At 44.9% G+C, this 19,103-nt stretch overlaps 2 protein-coding genes across 3 annotated transcripts in view; both read left to right on the top strand.

Annotated features, from left to right (window-relative positions):
- Positions 1-5,555, top strand: part of GEMIN6 (gem nuclear organelle associated protein 6) — a 470,738-nt gene extending 465,183 nt beyond the window's left edge. The window contains exons 2-4 of one of the 2 annotated variants that reach the window (XM_050753406.1): positions 2,070-2,139; positions 2,826-2,972; positions 5,110-5,555. In XM_050753406.1, the coding sequence (XP_050609363.1) occupies positions 2,845-2,972; positions 5,110-5,482 (501 nt within the window). In that variant the 5' untranslated portion in view covers positions 2,070-2,139; positions 2,826-2,844 and the 3' untranslated portion in view covers positions 5,483-5,555. Of the gene's footprint in view, positions 1-2,068; positions 2,140-2,825; positions 2,973-5,109 lie in introns of those variants that run through there. The other variant, XM_050753408.1, reaches the window with a different exon arrangement.
- MORN2 (MORN repeat containing 2) overlaps positions 1-19,103 on the top strand; it is a 1,051,609-nt gene that overhangs the window by 944,429 nt on the left and 88,077 nt on the right. The window lies entirely within an intron of this gene.

Raw genomic sequence — 19,103 nt, 5'->3', positions numbered from 1 at the left:
GCAAAATCTAACAATCCACTAAAACTACAATTAATATAATCAGCCAATCATGTAATGAATAAAGGCTATGGGAAAGATTATTGAAATGATGACAATAACAAAATATACTTTGAAGATTACATGGAATTTAAATTTCAAGGAGTAAGGGAAAAGCTGATTAATTTTTGATGTTTTCTACACCTTTAATAGTCTTTTCATTCGGTTTTTGTAAATCTCCCTTGGTTTTTACATTTCCAGGAATTCAGCGTTTAGCACCTTGTACCATTTTTTAGTCCTAAAAAAGATTCTGGATCATACCAGAAGCCAGTTAAGTGCGTGACCAGAAATCTGTAGCAGAAGCAAGTCTTTTGCACTTTTCCACTGGAGGGGTTTATAGAGAGTGATCTGCTAGATGAAATCCAACCCGGTTTGGTTCATTTCTTTCCAGCTTCTGCACCTTTAACAAGATTGTACTGAGTGCACATCCCAAAGGAGCAGGCATTTTAATTGCCCTATACAAGCCAAGCAAACAAGAAATACCTTGGCCGTGTCAGAGACGTTGGAACCAGAGTGACTCCATTTTGAGTGAGGGCTAGGGAAATGAGGCTGAGACTTGCTGGGCTGCATTCTCAGAAAGTTAGGCATTCCCAGCCTCTTGATGTTTATGGTTAAGGGAACAAATTAATAACGTTTGCCGCCGGGCGCGGTGGCTCACACCTGTAACCCCAGCACTTTGGGAAGCTGAAGCGGGCGGATCACTTGAGGTTGGGAGTTTGAGACCAGTCTGGCCAACACTGCAAAACCCCGTCTCTACTAAAAATACAAAAATTAGCCAGATGTGGTGGCGCATGCCTGTAATCCTAGCCACTGGGGAGGCTAAGGCACGAGAATAGCTTGAACCCGGGAGGTGGAGGTTCTCAGTGAGCCCCGATCACACCATTGCACTCCACCTGGGTGACAGTGTGAGACTCTGTCTCAAAAAAAAAAAAAAAAAAAAAAAAGTTTACTAAACAGACCAGACTTGGGAGGGTCCAGATATCCCAATATCTGGAGAACAAAGGCATTCCTAATTTTGCTTTAAAGATAATAATATTGATGCTTGCAAAATACAGTAATTAAGAAAATTAATCCTTTATCATAAACCCTTGAAGTAGAGCGCATCTCCTCATATATAGGACTATTGTATCTAGGGTGGACATGTTCCTCTTACTTTTGGGAACATCCTACTCTGTCTACGGAGCAGCTGTTCTTTCACCACTTTACTTTCTTAATAAACTTGCTTTTGCTTTGCACTGCGGACTCGCTCTGAATTCTTTCTTGCGCGAGATCCAACAACTCTCTCGGGGTCTGGATCAGGACCCCTTTCCTGTAGTAGCTCTATCGCTCTTCTCCACGGCACGTTCACCTCACATTCCTAGAGCTTTAGGATTTACCCTGAGGGTTCATGTGCTTTGATTCTAAGGCAAAAGTGCATTTCCAAGTCTACCATCATTGAGGACCTAGTACGAGCTTTTTCCTCTTTATTTTTATTTTTAATTTTTTTGAGACGAAGTTTCGCTCTTGTTGCCTAGGCTGGAGTGCAATGGTGCGGTTTCGGCTCACTGCAACCTCCGCCTCACGGGTTCAAGCGATTCTCCTGTCTCAGCCTCCTGAGTAGCTGGGATTACAGGCGCCCGTCACTAGGCCCGGCTAATTTTTTGTATTTTTAGTAGAGACGGGGTTTCACCATGTTGGCCAGGCTGGTCTCGAATTCCTTACCTGTCTCGAACTCCTGACCAGTCTCAAACTCCTGATCCGCCCGCCTTGGTGTCTCAACGTGCTGGGATTACAGGCGTGAGCCACCGCGCCCGGCCACTTTTTCCTCTTTAAAGAAAAAAAAGAGATTATTTGAAATGTCCGTCGTGGCAATGGAGAGGGATAGCCCTAGAGGACATGCGGGCTTATTATTATTATTAGAGAAGAACGTTAGCCCCTGTCCGCCTCCTACACTGGAGGTCCCGCGACTCCCAGACCTCCAAGTAGGACTACAAAACAGAGGATTCTGGGGGAAGGAAGTGACGATCGGCGCAAAGCATGCTGGTCTCAGGCGGGCTCCTCTCAACGGTCCTTCCTCAAAGCGTGGTTGCTGAGTACCCAGTGTTGCAAGGAGTTTTTTAACCGGTATTTTTCTCGTTTGTCAGGTACTTAAACGTTAAGTACCACTTGGTTTTGAGTACAGCCTTAGGTGTCGTGTGGCTGCAGGACAGGACCAGAAATCTAAGCTCTAGAGCTCTGGCCGCTGCCCCCTCGTTTGTGCATCCTTCAAACAAATTTTAAGGACAGTTGTCATAAATCGGGGGTGCCTCTCGATGGCGGGATCCAGCGGAGACACAGAGCCAGAGAACGCGTGGGTGGATATCAGGAGAGTTCTCTGCTTCAGTTGAGTGGGACGAAGTCCTTTGGTCGATGGAAGGAAAAGCAGAGTTGAAGGGTTTGAGCATCATCTGCAGGCCAGAGTTAAAGCGATTTGGAATGTGGTTGTACACCGGAATAGATATGTGCTGGGTGAATTTCCTCAGACTGCACCCGCGGCAAATTGGTGTCCCCTCTGCTTTAGGCCGAATTGTACATATTAACTATTTTCCTGAGAAACAAAAATTCTCAAGCAGCCTTTACACGTGTTCTTTTCCCCAACTATAGTATGAGTTCCTATCAGTACATGCATTAATAATTAATTGTGTTAAGTAACTTATTACAAACTTGAGGCAAATCACAGATGTTCTCTGTCTCTAGGATAGGATGGAGATTAGGGATAAGACATTTGCTTAGGTGGAACATATATTAACCAGCACTGGTGGTTGTTTCAGACCTAGACAGGTGGCAATCATGAGTGAATGGATGAAGAAAGGCCCCTTAGAATGGCAAGATTACATTTACAAAGAGGTCCGAGTGACAGCCAGTGAGAAGAATGAGTATAAAGGATGGGTTTTAACTACAGACCCAGTCTCTGCCAAGTGAGTATGCATCCTACTTGCCTGAAATCTTGACACCCCTTTGTGCTACCTGTATGTTATAGACAAAGCAGATAAATGAAAGGCTAATTATTAATACTTTCATCTAAGAATTTTTTGTTTGTTTGAGACAGGGTCTCACTGTCACCCAGGCTGGAATGCAGTAGCGAGATCTCGGCTTTCTGTAACCTCTGTCTCGCAGGTTCAAGCGATTGATTCTCCTGCCTCAGCCTCCCGAGTAGCTGGGACTACAGGCATTCGCCACCACGTCTAATTTTTGTATTTTTTGTAGAGACGGGGTTTTGCCGTGTTGCCCGGGTTGGTCTCAAACTCCTGAGCTCCAAGGATCTGCCCGCCTTAGCCTCCTAGAGTGCTGGCATTACAGACTGAGTCACTTTACCCAGCCTACATATGAGAACTTAACTGCCTTTGAATCTAAATGCTCTTCCGACTATAGATTACATTTTCAGACCAGGCAACTTCATAGAAATGGGGCATAGAAATTATTCTTACCATATATATATATACACACACACACACACATATATATATATATATTTTTTTTTTTTTTTTTTTGCAGGGGGGATGAAGTCTCATTCTGTTGCCCAGGCTGGAGTGGTGCAGTGGTGTGATCTTGGCTCACTGCAACTTCCACCTCCCAGGTTCAAGCGATTCTTGTGCCTCAGCCTCCCGAATAGCTGGGGTTACACGCATGCGCCAACATGCCCCACTAATTTTTTGTATTTTTAGTAGAAATGGGGTTTTGCTATGTTGGCCAGGCTGGTCTTGAACTCCTGACCTCAGGTGATCTGCCCACCTTGGCCTCCCAAAGTGCTAGGATTATAGGCTTGAGCCACTGTCCCCAGCCTATAATTTTGTTTATATATACTTCACTATATCTCCTAAAAGATAAGGACTTTAAATAAATGTAACCACAAAAACTTTTTTTTTTTTGAGATGGAGTCTCGCTGTGTTGCCCAGGCTGGAGTACAGTGGCATGATCTCAGCTCACTGCAACCTCCACCTCCCCGGTTCAAGTGATTCTCCCGCCTCAGCCTCCTAAGTGGTGGGATTACAGGCACATATTTTTAGTATAGATGGGGTTTCACCATGGTAGCCAGGGTGGTCTCCATCTCCTGACCTTGCGATCCTTGTGATCCTGTGATCCGCCCGCCTGACCTCCCAACCAAAGTGTTGGGATTATAGGCGTGAGCCACCTCACCTGGCCTTTTTTTTTTTTTTTTTTTTTTTTGGAGACAGAGCCTTTTTCTGTCACCCAGGCTGGAGTTTAATGGCTCCATCTCGGCTCACTGCAGTCTCTGCTTCCCGGATTCAAGTGATTCTCCTGCCTCAGTCTCCCGAGTAGCTGTGATTACAGACATGTGCCACCACACCCAACTAATTTTTGTATTTTTAGTAGAGATGGGGTTTCACCATGTTGGCCAAGCTGGTCTTGAACTCCTGACCTCAAGTGATTTGCCCGTCTTGTCCTCCCAAAGTGCTGGGATTACAGGTGTGAGCCACTGTGCCCAGCCTAGTTATTGTTTTTTTAACTCTAAAAGTTAAGTCTACCCTGCCTTCTTTTTTTTTTTTTTTTTTTTTTCCCCCGAGATGGAGTCCTGCTCTGTTGCCCAGGCTGAAGTGCAGTGTCGTGACCTCGGCTCATTATAACCTCCGCCTCCCAGGTTCAAGCAATTCTCTGCCTCAGCCTCCCAAGTAGCTGGGATTACAGGTGCCTGCCATCACGCCCGGCTAATATTCGTATTTTTAGTAGAGATTGGGTTTCACCATCTTGGCCAGAGACTGGTCTTGAACTCCTGACCTCATGATCCACCTGCTTTGGCCTCCCAAAGTGCTGGGATTACAGGTGTGAGCCACCACGCCTGGCTATCCTGCCTCCTTTTCTAATACACATTTAAGGCATTCATAACTCTTGTTTAGTCCTTTAATTGTATCCCACAATGATTGGCTGTAGGCTGGGCAAAAAGTTTACATATTTAGAATCCTTAGTGAATGTTTGTTGAATAAATGGAAGCATTCGTTGGTGACAGGATTAATTTCAAACAGAGTAGAGTGTCATCTATTATTTTAGTGACCTACTTGGGTTGATGATGCCTCTGAACTTACTTTTCCTCCAAAGTATCGTCCTTGTGAACTTCCTTGAAGATGGCAGCATGTCTGTGACCGGAATTATGGGACATGCAGTGCAGACTGTTGAAACTGTGAATGAAGGGGACCATAGAGTGAGGGAGAAGCTGATGCATTTGTTCACGTCTGGAGACTGCAAAGCGTACAGCCCAGAGGATCTGGAAGAGAGAAAGAACAGCCTAAAGAAATGGCTTGAGAAGAACCACATCCCCATCACTGAACAGGGAGATTCTCCAAGGACTCTCTGTGTGGCTGGGGTCCTGACTATAGACCCACCATATGGTCCAGAAAATTGCAGCAGCTCTAATGAGATTATTCTGTCTCGTGTTCAGGATCTTATTGAAGGACATCTTACAGCTTCCTAATGAGAGGCCAGGAAGTGTGAACACACTGATAGAAAAAGACTATTTTTTATCCCTCATAAAATATTTTGAATGTTAAGTTCATCATCCGATTGTAGGACTTTAAAGGTACATGACTCTGTGTGTGTGTGTGTGTGTGTGTGTGTGTGTGTGTAATTCTTTGTTTTGGTAAAATCAAAGGAGCGGGTTATAAGTGCTAATTTCCTTGGGAAATTAATGAACTAGGGCAAGGATAGCATCCCATGCAATAAAATTAGCACAGGGACTTCAGAATTGTATGGGTCTTTTCTTTTTTCTTTTTTTTGAGATGGAGTTTCGCTCTGTCGCCAGGCTGGAGTGCAGTGGTGCGATCTCGGCTTACTGCAACCTCTGCCTCCCAGGTTCAAGCGATTCCCCTGCCTCAGCCTCTGAGTAGCTGGGACTACAGGCGCCCACCACCACACCCGGCTAATTTTTTGTATGTTAGTAGAGATGGGGTTTCACCTGTATGGGTCTTATGATGGGGTTACACCCCATTTTTGTTAGGCAAGGAAAGCATTTGGAAAAAAATGTAACATGTTAGATTCAATATAAAATATTATGGTAAGATCACGGTCTTGTTAAGTCTCCTCACTAACTATATGTGTCTGTTTTTAAAAGATTTGTCTTTTATTTTTTAATTTTTTATTTTTTTTAGAATTTGTCTTTTGGTGTCATGATGAAATAGTTTTTGAATCAAGACTGCCCTTTTTTGGTTGAAACTTGAAAGTTTTGACTACTAATAAAATGTAAGCCTTAACTTTCAAAGCCTTATTTATTTATTTATTTATTTTGAGTTGGAGTCTTGCTCTGTCACCCAGGCTGAAGTGCAGTGGCGTGATCTCTACTCACTGCAACCTCCATCTCCCGGGTTCACGTGATTCTCTTGCCTCGGCCTCCTGATTAGCTGGGATTACAGGCGCATGCCACCATGCCTGGCTAACTTTTTTGTGTTTTTAGTAGAGACAAGGTTTCACAATGTTGGTCAGGCTGGTTTTGAACTCCTGGCCTCAAGTGATCCACCCGCCTTGGCCTCCCAAAGTGCTAGGATTACAGGCCTGAGCCACCCCGCCCAGCTGACTTTCAAAGCCTTTAAAGTGACCATTACCTGATAATAGTTCTGAGAAAAAAGGTTAAAGTGACAAGATATTTTGCTGCTGAACTCAATCCAGTTATTTTGCCTACTAGATTCAACTCAGTCTTCAGACTTACAATGCTTTCTGCCTATAGTCTCCATTCTCTGGTTCAAGCTTTACTGAGGAAAGAGAATGCAGGAAGCATACTTTACCTACATTTAACCCTACCCCCTTGAAAGCCAGTGAGAGGCCAGGACTCTGTACGGAGGTTCTGGATTAGAAAGGTACCTGTTATAGGCCAGGTGCGGTGGCTCACGCCTGTAATCCCAGCACTTTGGGAGGCTAAGGCAGGTGGATCACCTGAAGTCGGGAGTTTGAGACCAGCCTGACCAGCATGGAGAAACTCTGTCTCTACTAAAAATACAAAATTAGCCGGGTGTGGTGACACATGCCTGTAATCCCAGCTATTCGGGAGGCTGAGGTAGGAGAATTGCTTGAACCCAGGAGGCAGAGGTTGTGGTAAGCTGAGATCACCTCATTGCACTCCAGCCTGGGCAACAAGAGTGAAACTTCGTCTCAAAGGAAAAAAAAAAAAAAAAAAAAAAGGTACCTGTTATATAGGCTGGGTGCTGTGGCTTATGCCCGTAATCCTAGCACTTTGGGAGGCCGAGGGTGTGGATCTTGAGGTCAAGAGATAGAGACCATCCTGACCAACATGGTGAAACCCTGTCTCTACTAAAAACACAAAAATTAGCTGTTTGTGGTGTTGCGCACCTGTTAAGCCCAGCTACTCAGGAGGCTGAGGCAGGAGAATCACCTGAACCCAGGAGACAGAGGTTGCAGTGAGCCGAGCTCGCAGCACTGCACTCCAGCCTGGGCAACACAGTGAGAGTCCCTCTCAAAAGAAAAAAAAAAAAGAAAAAGAAAAAACGAAAGAAAAGTACCCGTTACTTTGGGAGTCTTTTCAGGTGCATGTCTAGAATGGCCCCAAAGTTTCCACATCAGATAAGAACTTTGAGCTCCTGACTCCCTAGGACAGGAGTCTGCAAACTGTGGGCTCTGGCCAAATTCTGCCTGCTGCCAATATTTGTTAATAAAAATTTATGGCCAGGCACGGTGGCTCACACCTGTAATCCCAGCACTTTGGGAGGCTGAGGCGGGCGGATCACGAGGTCAGAAGTTCAAGACCAGCCTAGCCAATATGGTGAAACCCCATCTCTACTAAAAATATAAAAAATTAGCCAGGTGTGGTGGCACGCACCTGTAGTCCCAGCTACTCAGGAGGCTGAGGCAGGAAAATCACTTGAACCCGGGAGGTGGAGGTTGCGGTGGGCCAAGATCATGCCACTGCATTTCAGCCTGGGCGACAGAGCGAGACTCCATCTCAAAAAAAAAAAAAAAAATTATTGGAACACAGCATTACCTATTGAATTACAGTTTTCTGTTTTTTTTGTGGAGTTTTTGTTTTGGTTTTTGAGACAGCGTTTCACTCTTGTTCCCCAGGCTGGAGTGCAATAGTACAGTCTTGGCTCGCCACAACCTCTGCCTCCGGGTTCAAGTGATTCAACTTCCTCAGCCTCCCGAGTAGCTGGGATTACAGGCATGTGCCACCGCGCCCCACTAATTTTGTATTTTTTTAGTAGAGACGGGGTTTCTCCATGGTGGTCAGGCTGGTCTCAAACTCCTGACCTCAGGTGATCCATCCGCCTCAGCCTCCCAAAGTGCTGGGATTACAGGTATGAGCCACCACGCCCCGCTGTTTTTTGTGTTTTTTTTTTTTTTTTGAGACAGTCTTGCTCTGTCATTCAGGCTGGAGTGCAGTGGCATGATCTCGGCTCACTGCAACCTCTGCCTCCTGAGTTCAAGCCATTCTCCTGCCTCAGCCTCCCCAGTAGCTGGGATTATCAGGCACTTATCACCATGCCCAGCTAATGTTTGTATTTTCTGTAGAGACGGGTTTCACCATGTTGACCAGGCTGGTCTCGAACTCCTGACCTCATGATCTGCCTGCCGTGGCCTCCCAAAGTGCTGGGATTACAGGCATGAGAGCCTCCGTGCCCAGCTTTTTTTTTTTTTTTTTTTTTTTTTTCAAAGAGGGTCTTGATATGTTGCCCAGGCTTGTCTTCAACTCCTGGGCTCAAGTGATCCACCTTGGCCTCCCAAAGTGCTGGGATTATAGGTGTGAGCTACCACATCCAGCTGTAAGAAATATTTTAAAATATTTAGGCTTCAGGGCCTTTGAATACAGGCCCTGATAACATAGCTATTTGCCTGCATAGTTGTCTAATAACAAGATGGTATAGCCCAGTGCTTCTTGCACTTTAGCAAATATCAGAATCAGCAAATATTTAGGCTTCAGGGCCTTTGAATACAGTCTGATAACACAGCTATTTTCCTGCATAGTTGTCTAATAACAAGTTGGTATAGCGCAGTGCTTCCTGCACTTTGGTAAGCATCAGAATCAGCTGTAGGGCTTTTCAAAACAGATTGCTGGACCCTCCTCCCAATAGATTCTGATTCAGTAGTTCTAGTTGGGACCCAGGAATTTGCATTTCCAGCAAACTCCCAGATAATGATGTTATCATTCCCAGACCACACTTGCAGAAGCAGTTCAGAAACTTTAGGGGAACAGAAAGTTCCTCCCTGGCAACTTCAAAGTTCCATGATCCTGAAAGCAAAATTTAGCACACATAGCCTTTCTCCTAGTCACTAAGATTCTCCTGTTCAAACCCTGGGATGTCTTCAGAAAGCAAATAGAAGGGGAATATGAACAGACTGAAGTCAGCATGGAAATGATTCTGATAAGATGAGGGAAGCCTTTGAAAAGGAAGAAGCCAGCCAGGCATAGTGGCTCACACCTGTAATCCCAGCACTTTGGGAGGCCAAGGCGGGCCGATCACTTGAGGCTAGGATTCGCGACCAGCCTGGGCAATATGGTGAAACCCTGTATCTACTAAAAAAATTGGCTGGGTGTGGTCGTATGCGTCTATAATCCCAGCTACTCATGAGGCTGAGGCACTCGCTTGAATCTGGGAGGCAGAGGTTGTAGTGAGCCGAGATTGTACGCACTCCAGCCTGGGCAACAGAACGAGACTCTGTCTCAAAAAAAAGAAACAAAAAACCATGTAGGAAATAATCCACAGCATCAATTGGACTTGATCTTGGCTCAGGGACCAGGCCTGGTGCCTTGATATTGGTAGATTTATTTGCCATCAAACTAATGAGCTGGGGACATTGACTGTTTCCTGGCAACTGAGTCCCCTGATTGTGTAAACAATTTGCCTGCAAACAAAACCTGAGTGCTTGAAAGGGTAAGTGATCCTGATCTGCCATAGAAACCTTCATGCTTAGGGAGTTTCCCTAGCTAGTTCCTCAGCTAAGAGTCTCCCCAGGAGTTTCACTCACCTGTTTCCAGTTCCTCCTTTGGGCTGTCAGCACCTGTGATTCCAGATTCCCTAGAGGGAGATTCCTCCCCAAAGCTGGCTCCATTTACTGCCAGTTCTGGGTGGTAGCCAGGGCAGTCTTTGAACACATTATCAAGAATACTTTTTAAAATAAAAGGCTGTTTCAACTTCCACAGTGTATTTTTTTCTCCTTGGAAGCAAAGTTTCCAATCTTTGCACTGATTTCTCACCATCCCCTTTTCATCTGATTTCCTAAATCCACTTTTTTCTTCTAAAGATACTGAAGTTGATTTTTCCATGCACTTTTTTTTTAAGTGGCATTTAAAACATTCAATCAATTGTTTTAATTTGCTGAGAATTGATAAAAATTTCACTTTTTTTTTTTTTTAAGAGTCAATGTCTTGCTCTGTCACCCAGGCTGGAGTGCAGTGGCACGATCTTGGCTCACTGCGATCTCTGCCTTCCAGGTTCAAGTGATCCTCCTGCCTCAGCCTCCTGAGTACCTGGGAGTACAGGCCTGGACCACCATGCCCAGCTAATTTTTTGTGTTTTTAGTAGAGACGGGGTTTCACCAAGTTGGCTAGGGTGGTCTAAAACTCCGGATCCACCCACCTCGGCCTCTCAAAATTCTGGGGTTACAGGAGTGAGCCACCACACCCGGCCCCCATTAAGTGTTTTTTCAAGCAAAAATAAAATTATTCCAATACCCATACATGTTTTTCGCTTTAGCACATTACTTTATAATCCTTTAAAGACTTTTAGGTAATTGTAATCAATGTATATACTTTTTTCTTTGTTTCTGTAGTCTTTATTTTTTTGAGATGGAGTTTTGCTCTTGTTGCCCAGGCTGGAGTGCAATGGCGCGATCTCGGCTTACCACAACCTCCACCTCCCGGGTTCAAGCGATTCTCAAGCGATTCTCCTGCCTCAGCCTCCTGAATAGTTGGGATTACAGGCATGTGCCACCACGCCCGGCTAAGTTTTGTATTTTTTTTTAGTACAGATGGGGTTTAAGACCAGGTCAGACTGGTCTTAAACTCTTCACTTCTGGTGATCCGACTGCCTCGACCTCCCAAAGTACTGGGATTACAGGCGCGAGCCACTGCACCCAGCCCATATATTTTTAAATAAAATTGTGATTACTTAGACTTTACTGACTTTTTTATTTTTAATTAATTAATTTTTGATACAGGGTCTGGCTCTGTCACAGGTGTTGGAGTTTAATGGCGAAATCATAGGTCACTGCCGCCTTGACCGCCTAGGTTCAAGCAATCCCGCCTCCAGGTGCAGTCCACCACGTGGGGCTAATTTTTTTTTTTTTTTTTTTTTTGTAGTAAAGAGGAGGTCTGGTTGTGCTGCCCAACCTGGGCTCAAATGACCCTCCCTCCTCAACCTCCCAAAGTGCTGGGATTATAGGCTTGAGGCACTAACCGCACCCAGCCTGTGTTTTTGGTGACAGCCATTCTAGCTAGGTTGTGAAGCAGTATCTCCTTGTGGTTTTGTTTTGCATTTCCCTAGTGACTAAGGATATTGAGCATCTTTTCATGCGCATGTTAAACTATTTGTTTATCTTCTTTGGTGAAACGTTTATTGAGATATTTTGCCCTTAAAAAATTTTTTTTGCAACTTCTTCCAGGAAGGCACTCATTTTTAAAATTGGGTATTTATTGGCCAGGCGCAGCGGCTCATGCCTGTAATCCCAGCACTTTGGGAGGCCGAGGTGGGCACATCACGAGGTCAAGAGATCGAGATCATCCTGGCCAACATGGTGAAACCACGTCTCTACTAAAAATACAAAAATTAGCTGGGCATGGTGGTGTGTGCCTGTAGTCCCAGCTACTCGGGAGGCTGAGGCAGGAGAATTGCCTGAACCCAGGAGGCGGAGGTTGCAGTGAGCCAAGATCATCATGCCTCTCCAAAAAGAAGATAAGTGATTTGCAAATATCGTCTCCCAGTCTCTCTCATTTATTTGTATGTTCTTAACAGTGCTTCTTGTTTTTGTTTTCTTTTTTTGGAGACAGGGTCTCACTCCATCACCTAGGCTAGAGTGGAGTGACGCGATCCCAGCTCACTGCAACCTCTACCTCCCGGGCTCCCACCTCCGCCTCCAGAGTAGCTGGGACTACGGGCGCCACCAAGCCTGGCTAATTTTTACATTTTTCTTTCTTTAGAGACAGGGTCTCCCTATGTTGCCAGGGCTAGTACGGAACACCTGGGCTCAAGCAGTCCTCCCACCATAGTCTCTCTAGTAGCTGGGACCACAGGCACACCCACCACACCCACCACACCCAGTTAATTTAAAAAGTTTTTTGTTTTTTTTTTTTATGTAGAGGAAGGGTCTTACTATGTTTCCCAGGCTGGTCTGGAACTTCTGAGCTCAGCCTCTCAAAGTGCTGGGATTACAGGTGTGAGCCACAGAACCCCACCTGAGAAAGTCTTAAAAACCACAATTAAGAGACTTGGTTGAATCTCTTAGCTCCCTTTTAATTTCAATAGACCCTTCTCTTCAGACCCTTCTGGAGGCTAAATTATGGTCCAGATTGAATTATTCAGATAACTTGAACCTGGGAGGCGGAGGTTGCAGTGAGCCAGGATTACGCCACTGCACTCTAACTTGGACGACAGAATGAAACTCCGTCTCAAAAAAAAAAAAAATTCAAATAAACTTTATTTCTCTGTTCTCATGTATCCCTATTTATCTTTGTATTCTGAGTTCCTAATACGGTGACTGACACATAACACTTCTTTAAAATATGTTAAATTGCAATTTTAAGGCCAGGTGCAGTGACTCACACCTGTAATCCCAGCACTTTGGGAGGCCAAGGCGGGTGGGTCACTTGAGGTTAGCAGTTCGGGCCAACATGGTGAAACCCCATCTCTACTAAAAAATACAAAATTAGCCGGGCATGGTGGCGCACACGTGTAATCCCAGCTACTCAGGAGGCTGAGGCATGAGAATCACTTGAACCCGGGGGGCAGAGGTTGCAATGAGCCAAGATTGTGCCGCAGCACTCCAGTCTGGGCGACAGAGCAAGACTCTGTAGAAAGAAAGAGAAAGAGAGAGGGAAGGAGGAAGGGAAAGAAATTATAAGCATAAACGTGGAGGGCATTTTTGCAACCCCAATATGGGTCTCAAACTAGCCAAGTAGCAAACGTTAGTTATAAACTGTACAATTGGCTTTTTTTTGTTTTGTTTTTTAGATGGAGTTTCACTCTTGTTGCCCAGGCTGGAGTGCAATGGCGTGATCTCAGCTCACCGCAACCTCCGCCTCCTGGGTTCAAGCGATTCTCCTGCCTCAGCCTCCTGAATAGCTGGGATTACAGGCATGCACCACCACGCCCAGCTAATTTTGTATTTTTAGTATACATGGGGTTTCTCCATGTTGGTCAGGCTGGTCTCACCTCAGGTGATCAGCCTGCCTCGGCCTCCAAAAGTGCTGGGATTATAGGCGTGAACCACCATGCCTGGTGGCTTTCTTGTTAACGAATCAGATTGCATGCTTCCGTTAATTCAGTCTTAGTCATGCTTACTGTAAAAAAGGATGGTATAAATATTTATGAGCTAGAAGTAATAGCTACAGCTGGAGTTTGAATGGGAAGGTGCACAGGTGAATTTCAGAGACAGAAGGGCAGCATTAAAGGAAATGTTCCTAATTACTAATTGTTTTGCTCTTGGTCTATAATCAGCGGATTAGTTTCTTTACCATATGGGATAGTCCCTTGGTGCCCATCCTATAGCATGGCTCCTGATTTGTAAAGACATCTCTCTTCTAAGGAGCATCGCATGTCTTTGCTGTTCTTCTGTCTGGTAATCTTACTAATAATCAAGTCCTAAAACAAATGGATTTTTCCAGTTCACACTATAGGAGAAGGGTTACTGGGCCTAGAAACTAAATTTTCTAATCAGGCTTCACTTTAAACATCGTACAGTCAGCCGGGCGTGGTGGCTCATGCCTGTAATCCCAGCACTTTGGGAGGCCGAGACGGGTGGATCACCTGAGGTCAGGAATTTGAGACCATCCTGATCAACATGGTGAAACCCCGTCTCTACTAAAAATACAAAAATTAGCCAGGTGGTGATTAGTGTGGTGGTGAGTGCCTGTAATCCCAGCTACTCAGGAGGCTGAGGCAGGAAAATTGATTGAACCCAGGAGGCAGAGGTTGCAGTGAGCTAAGATTATGTCATTGCACTCCAGCCTGGGCAACACAGTGAGACTCTTTCTCAAAGAAAACTAACAAACAAAAAACCCATTCTATAGTCATAGCCCTCTAGAGTCATATACTTTAAAACAAAACAGGCCAGGCGCGGTGGCTCACACCTGTAATCTCAGCACTTTGGGAGGCCAGGCAGGCGGATCACGAGATCAGGAGATCGAGACCATCCTGGCCAACATGGTGAAACCCCGCCTCTCCTAAAAATACAAAAAAAATTAGCCGGGGGTGGTGGTGGGCACCTGTAGTCCCAGCTACTCAGGAGGCCGAGGCAGGGTAATCACTTTAATCTGGGAGGCGGAGGTTGCAGTGAGCCAAGATAGCGCCACTGCACTCCAGCCTGGGCAACAGAGTGAGACTCCGTCTCAAAAAAAAAAAGAAAAGGCATATTGGCCAAAGTCGACTAGGTTGGACTTTGTTCAAAGATAAGGTAACAGTGTGTGTGTGTGTGTGTGCATGCGTGTGTTTTAAACATTTTAATGTGGGCCTAAGTGTGACAACTTGAATTTTGTAGTGCAGAGGTTTAGCAGTAGTAGCATTCACATACAAGTCATGTCTTCACATTTTCAACATAAGTGATTCTGGCCAGGCGCAGTGGCTCACACCTGTAATCCCAGCACTTTGGGAGGCCGAGGTAGGCAGATCACCTGAGGTCAGGAGTTTGAGACCAGCCTGGCCAACATGGTAAAACCCTCTCTCTACTAAAAATATAAAAATTAGTCAGGCATGCTGGCAGGTGCCTGTAGTCCCAGCTACTCGGGAGGCTGAGGCAGAAGAATTGTTTAAATCCGAGAGGCAGAGGTTGCAGTGAGCTGAGGTCACTCCATTGCACTCCAACCTGGGTGACAAGGGCGAGACTCCATCTCAAAAACAAAAACAAAACAAAAGTGATTTTTTTTGTAAAAAGCCAAAACAAAATTTAATGATAGAACATGTTTTTAAAGTAAACGTATCCCTATTCATCTGCGCCAGGCTTTTCTCATTTGTACATACAATTTCTTCAAATACTTAAGTACTCAGAATTCTTCATAACAATACAATGTACACACAAGCTCTTATTCACACAGTACATGTTTATTAGAGTTGATTTGGCAGAGATTTTCACTGTATTTTTATTTTAGTTTTTTTGAGACAGAATCTTGCTCTATTGCCCAGGCTGAAGTACAGTGACATGATCTCTGCTCACTGCAACCTCTGCCTCCTGGGGGTTCAAGCGATTCTCCTGCCCCAGCCTCCTGAGTAGCTGGGATTACAGGTGTGTGCCACCACACCTGGCTAATTTTTTTTTTTGTATTTTTAGTGGAGACGGAGTTTCACCATGTTGGCCAGGCTGGTCTCGAGCTCCTGACCTCAGGTGATGCACCTGCCTCAGCCTCCTAAACTGCTGGGTAATTACAGGTGTGAGCCACTGAACCCAGCTGAGATTTTCACTTTCTGTAGTCCAAAATATATTTTCATTTTCAGAGATGTCTGTGGACATAATTTACACCTAATAGCTATTAGACTTTGTTAGTGATTACTTATCTCATTTTGTTTAAAGCAGGGTTTTCTTCACCTTGGTTATATTGACATTTTGGACTGAGTAATTTTTTCTTTGGGTATCCTGTGCCTTGTGGGATATTTAGCAGCATCCCTGGCCTCTAAGCACTAGATGCCAGTAGCACCTCCCACCCCACAAGTGTGAAAACCAACAATGTCTTTGGACATTGCCAAATGTTTCCTGCCCCCTCAAAACTGCCCCCATTTGAGAACCATTTGTTTAAAACAAATAAAAACTACATTGAGCCGGGTACAGAGGCTCAAGCCTGTAATCCCAGTACTTTGGGAGGCAGAGGTGGGTGGATTGCTTGAGCCCAGGAGTTGGAGACCAGTCTAGGCAATAGCAAAACCCCATCTCTACTAAAAGTAAAAAAAAAAAAAAATTAGCCCGGCATGGTGGCACATGCCTGTAATCCCACCTACTTGGGAGGCTGAAGTGGGAGGATCACTTGAGCCTGAGAGGCAGAGATCGCACTACTGCACTCCAGCCTGGCCTACAGAGCAAGACCCTGTCTCAAAAAACAGAAAAATAAAAGAACGCCTACATTGTCTCCTGGGTGAGGAAACTTCTTTATACTTTTTGTATAGGATAGGGCCCCGTATTTGTTAATCTCTATGGACAAATAAAGTCTTATTTGAAAGGTTAACAGGCATTGTTGTTAAAATACATTTCAAACTCAAGGATGGACCAGCCTCGGCAACATGGTGAAACCCCAACTCTATAGAAAGTACAAAAAATTAGCTGGGTTCCAGCTATTCCGGAGGCTGAGGCAGGAGGATCCCCTGGGCCCAGGGAGGTTGAGGCTGCAGTGAGCGGTGATCACACCACTGCACTCCAGTGGCATCGGAGTGAGACCCTGTCTCAAAAAAAAAAAAAAAAAGAGAAACCAAAGGATGGAATGAAGCAACGCTTGCTCAAAGTGGAATCTCAGGACATAAAGGAAACTTCTTGGCTGCTATCCTGTCTTTTATTATTGTTTTCTTTTTGTCCACCAGGAGGTTCATGTCTTTTATTACTATAGAAGAAAATCAGACATGGATAATCTCTATAGTATAAATTCATTCAACATAGAAGAAAAATAATTCCTTCAGGCCATTTTCAGTAAAACCTAGGATGGGGAGGTAGCAGTAACTGCATTTTCTGTATGAAGGAATAATTTAAAACACCTCACTGATGTGCTCTTTCTGAGAATGTTTATTAAATAATAATATATCATTATTATTATTTGAGACAGAGTCTTGCTCTGTTGTCCAGGCTGGACTGCAGTGGTGCGATCTCGGCTCACTGCAACCCCTGCCTCCTGGGTTCAAGTGATTCTCCTGCCTCAGCCTCCCGAGTAACTGGGACAACAGGTGTGCACCACCACGCCTGGCTAATTAAAAAAAAAAAATAATATATATATATATATATTTTTTTTTGAGACGGAGTCTCGCTCTGTCGCCCAGGCTGGAGTGCAGTGGCCGGATCTCAGCTCACTGCAAGCTCCGCCTCCCAGGTTTACGCCATTCTCCTGCCTCAGCCTCCCGAGCAGCTGGGACTACAGGCACCCGCCACCTCGTCCGGCTAGTTTTTTGTATTTTTTAGTAGAGACGGGGTTTCACCATGTTAGCTAGGATGGTCTCGATCTCCTGACCTTGTGATCCGCCCGTCTCGGCCTCCCAAAGTGCTGGGATTACAGGCTTGAGCCACCGTGCCCGGCCTAAAATATTTTTGGTAGAGACGGGGTTTCACCATATTGGCTAGGCTGGTCTCGAACTCCTGACCGCGTGATCCGCCTACCTCAGCCTTCCAAAATGTTGGGATTACAAGCATGAGCCACCGTGCCCAGCCCAATTATATATTATTATACCTGATTTCTCAATATTGTGTTTGTAGCATATCAGGGATCATTCTAAACGCTGATTTTCATTGCTGGTAGTTATGAGATTGGGCTGAATTTCTAAGACCACCCCTTAGAAGTTGGCTTTCCAAACAAGTGCCTCAAAATGGTTTTTGTTGCCATTTCTCTCCTAAAAAATTCAAAGAGGTGAAAAAATCTAGGTGACTAGATTCTAAGCTATCTCTTATCATAGCTCTCTCAGTTGGGGCCCTGTGTCCTGGTTTATTTAGTCAATTAGCCAGGCATGAACTGACTCAGGAGCAGCTCCGGGGCTAGCCTAGATGGGGCAAAGAGGCTGAACTATCTGGGGGAACAGGTTGTTCATGTCTGGGTTGCTGCCCTGTATCTTTTTTGTTTGTTTGGTTTTTTGAGATGGGATCTTGCTCTGTCACCCAGGCTAGAGTGCTGTGGCACAATCCCAGCTCACTGCAGCCTCAACCTCCTAGGCTCCAGGTGATCCTCCTGCCTCAGCCTCCCCAAGTAGCTGGGACTACAGGCACACAGCACCATGCCTAGGTAATTTTTTTTTTTTTGTATTTTTTGTAGAGACAGGGGCTTCCTATGTTGTCCAGGCTGGCCTTGAGCTTTTGGGCTCAAGCAATCCTCCCGCCTCAGCCTCCCAAAGTGCTGGGATCATAGGCACACACCACCATGCCTGGCTAATTTTTTTTTTTTGGTATTTTTTGTAGAGACGGGGCTTCCTATGTTGTCCAGGCTGGTCTCAAACTTTTGGGCTCAAGCAATCCTCCCGCCTCAGCCTCCCCAAGTGCTGGGATTACAGGCGTGAGCCACTGTGCCTGGCTGTCTTGTATTTTTAATGAAACATTGATTCCTCTAATTCCTGAGGGTTCATGAATGACAGGGCATGTGTGATTCTCCAAAAGAACTCCCTTTTTCTGCTCTTTGATAAAACAAATGATTAAAACTTGTAAGACTTGAAAGCCCCTTAAGTATAAGTGATTGGCTACAAATTCCATCTAAGACCAATCTCTTTGATAAATAATTTTAGAGGTGAGAACTTAGAAACAGCAGAAAGTCTCTCCATGTTAACGATTCATTGCGGTTAGCTGTTCACCCAGTCATTCCATCGCTTTACATTTATGGGACCAAAAGACACAGAAGAAGCCTATCACTCTGGAACAGTCTGAAACTATTGCTCTGACGACAAACTGAATGAGTTGTTTCTATGTTGTTTCCATTTAGGGCACCTCTGTACTGTGATCACGCAAGTATTGACTGACACAGATTCGTGACCAAGATCTAACTTCTGAAAACAACAACTAGCCTTGTATTTATTAACTAGTTGAGTATTTTAAGCAAACTTTACCCCTGTATGTCGGGGAAAATAAGCTGGAGGAATTATGCTTAATTCCCGTGTGACTTAGGAGGAAAAAGCCAGCCTCTGCCTAGGCTTGTTGAAGCATAATGCAGTGTGAGCATATTCTGTTGCCTCCAGGAATCCATTATTTATGTGGCAACTGAGTGACATCCACGA

Source organism: Macaca thibetana, chromosome 13, assembly GCF_024542745.1.
Source record: "Macaca thibetana thibetana isolate TM-01 chromosome 13, ASM2454274v1, whole genome shotgun sequence".
Classification (NCBI taxonomy): Eukaryota; Metazoa; Chordata; class Mammalia; order Primates; family Cercopithecidae; genus Macaca; species Macaca thibetana.
This window is presented reverse-complemented; position numbering and strand designations above follow the sequence as displayed.